General features: G+C 44.9%; 1 protein-coding gene across 1 annotated transcript in view; it reads left to right on the top strand.

The window, feature by feature from the left end:
• Positions 1–5083, top strand: part of AHCYL2 (adenosylhomocysteinase like 2) — a 29408-nt gene that overhangs the window by 17178 nt on the left and 7147 nt on the right. The window contains exons 8-11 of the mRNA XM_027705811.1: positions 1171–1234; positions 3129–3217; positions 4525–4595; positions 4719–4813. Coding sequence (XP_027561612.1) covers positions 1171–1234; positions 3129–3217; positions 4525–4595; positions 4719–4813 — 319 coding nt within the window. The remainder of the gene's footprint in view (positions 1–1170; positions 1235–3128; positions 3218–4524; positions 4596–4718; positions 4814–5083) is intronic.

Here is a 5083-nt window from a genome sequence, read left to right as displayed (position 1 = left end):
GGGATCTTTTTTTTGCTCTCTCCACCTCTTTATTCCCTTTATTTTGGTGGAATTGGGTGTCTGTGTCCTCGCCTCTTCCACCACACCGAATTTTATCGGAGCCAAGCGAGGTCAGGACAAGTTTTGTTCCTGCGGTTCAGCTGGGACACATTCCATGAACAATCCATAAAGCTGTAACGTGGAGCAGCGTTTTCCAAGGCACTCGAAGCAATAATGGGGAAATTCCAATTTTATTATTATTTTTTTTAAATTTGAATTGAAAAAATGAGCGTGGAGCAGTGTTTTCCAAGGCACTGGAAGCTGTAACGTGGAGCAGTGTTTTCCAAGGCACTGGAAGCAATAATGGGGAAAACGAGGGTGGTAAAACATGGGAATGGGTTGCCCAGAGAAGCTGTGGCTGCCCCTGGATCCCTGGAAGCGTCCAAGGGCAGGTTGGAGCAACCTGGGCTAGTGGAAGGTGTCCCTGCCCATGGCAGGGGTGGCACTGGATGGGCTTTGAGGTCCCTTCCCACCCAAACCATCCTGGGATTCTGCAGCAACCCCTTGAGGGGTGAGTTGGGATTTGGGTTAAGTCCGGCCCAGGCATCTAAAACTGGGTCAAGGGAGATGTGAGCGGAGGTGCAATTAAATCTGCTGTGGGATTTATCCAAATTGTCTCGGAAAAGTGAGGGAATTTCACCTTCCCTGCACTGCTAACCTATTTACTCCCGTGCTAAAAATAGCCTGGAATGTAGGACACTCTTAGGGAGAAACCAGAAGGAAAAGGAGTGGAAGGGGGAGCTTTATTTGTGGGAAGCACTGGGATCCTGGCAGTGAGTTACCACTTCCCTGCTGCCTCTGTGCTGCTTTGCAGGGGGGGATTTTTGAGTTACAAAAATGAAGAAAAACGTGGTTTTGCCGAAGGTTTTCAGTGTTTTGGGAGTGGCAAAACAAAGGGTCAGCAAATAACGAGCAACAGAAAAAGGGCTCCAAACCCAAACTGTGTCCTGTTTGTTGTGTTTTGCTGGGAAAAAAAGGGAAAAGTCAGTTTTTAGGTGGGTTTGGGGCCTTCTCTGCCCCCGAAATTCTCAGGGATGCAGGACCCAGCCGCGGTGTCCGGGAATTCCAGCAGCTAATCCCGGGATTAGCTCTTAGTGCTGGTTTTAACCGTGGCTTTTTCTCCTCCCTCAGCCTTAAGAGGACGACGGACATGATGTTTGGAGGGAAGCAGGTGGTGGTTTGTGGCTATGGGGAGGTAAGGGGGGCCCTGTTTTCCAAGGGGGGGAATCCTTGGCACTTTTGGCTTTTCCCACGTGGATTTTCCATCCTCGGGGATTTGTCTGCACCTGCACCTTCACACCTGAGGGGTTGGCCAAAAACTGAAGGTTTTTTCCTAGTTGCTAAAGTATTTCTTTATTATTGAGGAGATGCCAAAGCTGGATCTTAACTGGCACGAGGATTAAATATTCAGAATATTCAGGATATCTTTAATGTCTGAATATTGGCATATCCAGGGATTAATGTCTCACATAGGGATGTGTCTTTTATATTATATATTATATTTAATATAATATTACAATATTCAGAGGTTCTGCACAGTGTTGCATGTTGATGTGTGGTCAAGGAAGAGAAGTTATTCTTATATAAACATACATAAAATTTATATAAATTTGAGTGGAAACATACATAAATTTATATAAATTTGTATATAGAGATATATTGATTTATATACAATTGTATAAAAATACACATAAAATTTATTCACATTTGTATATAAATATATAAACATATAATTGTATATATATAAATATATTAATATTTATATAATATTTATATAGTATATAATATTTATATAATATTTATAAATCCCGATTTCTATGGATTTGTATATAAATACATATTAAACTCATATAAATTTGAGTGTAAACATACTTACATTTATATAAATTTGTATATAAAGATATATTGATTTATATACAATTGTATAAAAATATACATAAAATTTATTCAAATTTGTATATAAATGTATATATAAATATATTAAATTTATATGGATTTTTATACACATATATATTAAATTCATATAAGCTTGAGTATAAACATAAATTTATATAAATTTGTATATAAAGATATATTGATGTATATGCAATTGTATATAAATATACATAAAATTATACAAATTTGTGTATAAATATATAAAATATACAAATATATAAAATTATATGGATTGGTATATAAATAGATATAAAATTATATGGATTTGTGTATAAATATATATTAAATTTATATAAATGTGTATATAAATATATTAAATTTATATAAATGTGTATATAAGTATATTACATTTATATAAATGTATATATAAATATATTACATTTATATAAACGTGTATATAAATATATACTATTTATGTTAATTTGTGCACAAATATATACCATTTATATAAATTTGCATATAAATATATATATAATTTATATAAATATGAATCATAGTCATTCATACCCCTGTGCCTTCGCCCCCAAACTGCCCCTTCCTCTCTCCACATGGGAATATTCCCCCTTTCCCAGCTCCCCTCAGGACCAGTTCACACCAGTGCCCTGGGCTGTGCTGTGGGGGCTCTACTGGGATTCTTTTTTTAACCCCAACAGCTGAAATGGCTCCGTTTTCTCCCGTATAATCCCATTTTTTGGGAACCTTTGGCCGCTTAACCCGGGTTCCCCCGCATTGGGTGTGCTGTGCAAAGGGTAAAGCTCGTTAACCCCCCGAGGTTAATGACCATTAATGACCCTGAGTGGGGCAAAGGTCACAAGGGGCTCTCCAACCCTCCCTGGCCCTTCTGGACTCTCCCGTTGGTTTGTTTGGGATATCAGGAATTTCTGGGGGAATAAACTCCCCAAACAGCAGCACGTGGAGATCTTTTGGTGCCTCTGCTCAGAGCTGGGCCTGAGCCAGGCCTCAGGTGACCCCAAATCCAGGAATTCCATGCCCCAAAAACTGAAGTTTAGTGTTTTGGAACTCTCCTGAAACCAGGAGGGTTCCAGAGGGCTCCGGGGAGGACTGAAGAGTCTCCCAGAGTTGTCCGTCCCTGGGAAAACTCCTGGAGTGTCTCAGTACCTCACTCCTGCTCCAACTTGTCCCTGTTTTCCCAGGTTGGGAAGGGCTGCTGTGCTGCTCTGAAGGCCATGGGCTCCATCGTGTACGTGACAGAGATCGACCCCATCTGTGCCCTCCAGGCCTGGTAAGGGCTCACACCCAGCCTGGATTGGGATTGTTTTTCCCAGGAAAACCCTGTCCAGAAGCCACTGGGCAGAGATCCCTTCCCAGAGGGATGCTGGGGAGGTGTCCAGGGATTCTCTGCACCCTGGAGGGACCCACAGCTCCGTCCTAAGGCAGAGGAGGGTTCCTGGCTAAAGCATCCCCTGGTTTATCCGTATCCCACGTTCCCGGGGGTGCAACCACAACCACACAGCCCAGAGTTCAGTGACACGGATTGGGAATGAGCTGTGCCCTTTGGAATGCCAACACGGGATTCCCAGTGCCCTGCACACGCCTCCCCAAGGGGTGTTTTGGTTCTGTGACCCCTCACAAACCCCTCACCAGGACCCCACACGGGGCCGAGCACCCGCCGACCTCGTGTCCTCCGGGAACAGGCTGGTCTGGAGCTCCCACTTCCCAAGGTGTGGGATGGGATATCACTGGGAAAGCAGAGTCCCCAAAACACCCCATTAAACCCTCAACCTTTTCCTGGCCACAGGGTCGTTGTGGGGAGAGAACTAACGAGCTTAATTAGCTGAGCTGATGAACTTCGGGTTCCTCTGCGACCTTCAGGAGGGGCACATCCAGCACTCCCAGCCTTAACTGGGAATTTGGTTGTTCCCAGTGTGTGGCCCCTCTAGGAAGGAGTTTGCAGTAGGGGGGAAAAAAAGCCTCAGTAAATGGGACATGCAGCAATTAAAAAAAAAGGCTTTTTTTATAGTAACTCTGATTTTGCAGCTTGTGAGAGTCTCAGGAATGAGCTCTCGGGAGGACTGTCAACAAATCCCAAAAAAAACATCCTGCCCCTGTTATCCAAACACACCTTTGCTGCTGAAGGCAGGGAAGACTCAGCACTTCTGAAGGCTCCGTAGGTGCCTCAATGTGGATTTCAGGGTTCAGGAGAGACATCTGCAGGGCTGGGGCGTTTTTTTAGGATGATCTAAATCCGCGCCGACGCGGATTCTGCAGCTCCTGGATGTGCTTTGCAGGAGGAGCAGCTTTTAAAAAAACCTGTCTGGATTGAGAACTGAGGTTTGCAGGCGAGAAGACCTTGCCAGAAAACACGAAACCCCAAAAATCTCTTTTTCACTTCTTCCCACAACAGTCCCAAATCCTTCAGAAACTCCCAAAACGGCTCAGGGTCCGTGGTCCTTTGGGTGCTGCTGCCCTGTTTTCCAGTCTGGCATTATAAAGTTATAATTAGTGTCTGAAAAATCCCTTTTTATTTTTATCTTTTTGGCATGTTTTTGCTGCTTCTCATCCCCTTCTCCCCCCTCTCTCTCTCCCCAGCATGGACGGGTTCCGGCTGGTGAAGCTCAACGAGGTCATCAGACAGGTCGACATCGTCATCACCTGCACGGGTACGGAGGGGGAAAGAAGGGATTCGCCCCCAAAACCGCCCCCAAACCTCCCCAGAGGGAAAAAAGGCCCCAAGGATCAGGAAGGGGAGGTGGGTGTTGACCCCGGATTTTGGTGTCTGGCAGGGAACAAGAACGTGGTGACCAGGGAGCACCTGGACAGGATGAAGAATAGCTGCATCGTGTGCAACATGGGGCACTCCAACACCGAGATCGACGTGGTGCGTGTGGGGTCGGGGCTTTGGGGGGTTTGGGGGATGGTGCTTTGGGGTCACAGTGTTGGGGTGATGGTGCTTTGGGGTGACTGTGCTTTGGGCTCACAGTGGTTTGGGGTGGCTATGATTTGGGGTCACAGTGTTTGGGTGATGGTGCTTTGGGGTGGCTATGATTTGGGGTCACAGTTTTTGGGGGATGGTGCTTTGGGGTGACTGTGCTTTGGGGTCACAGTGGTTTGGGGGATGGTGCTTTGGGGTGACTGTGATTTGGGGTCA

The sequence above is a fragment of the Neopelma chrysocephalum genome, unplaced genomic scaffold (genome assembly GCF_003984885.1).
Source record: "Neopelma chrysocephalum unplaced genomic scaffold, ASM398488v2 Primary Assembly neopelma1_353, whole genome shotgun sequence".
Classification (NCBI taxonomy): Eukaryota; Metazoa; Chordata; class Aves; order Passeriformes; family Pipridae; genus Neopelma; species Neopelma chrysocephalum.
Note: the sequence above shows the minus strand (reverse complement) of the source record. Positions and strands in the feature narration are given on the sequence as shown.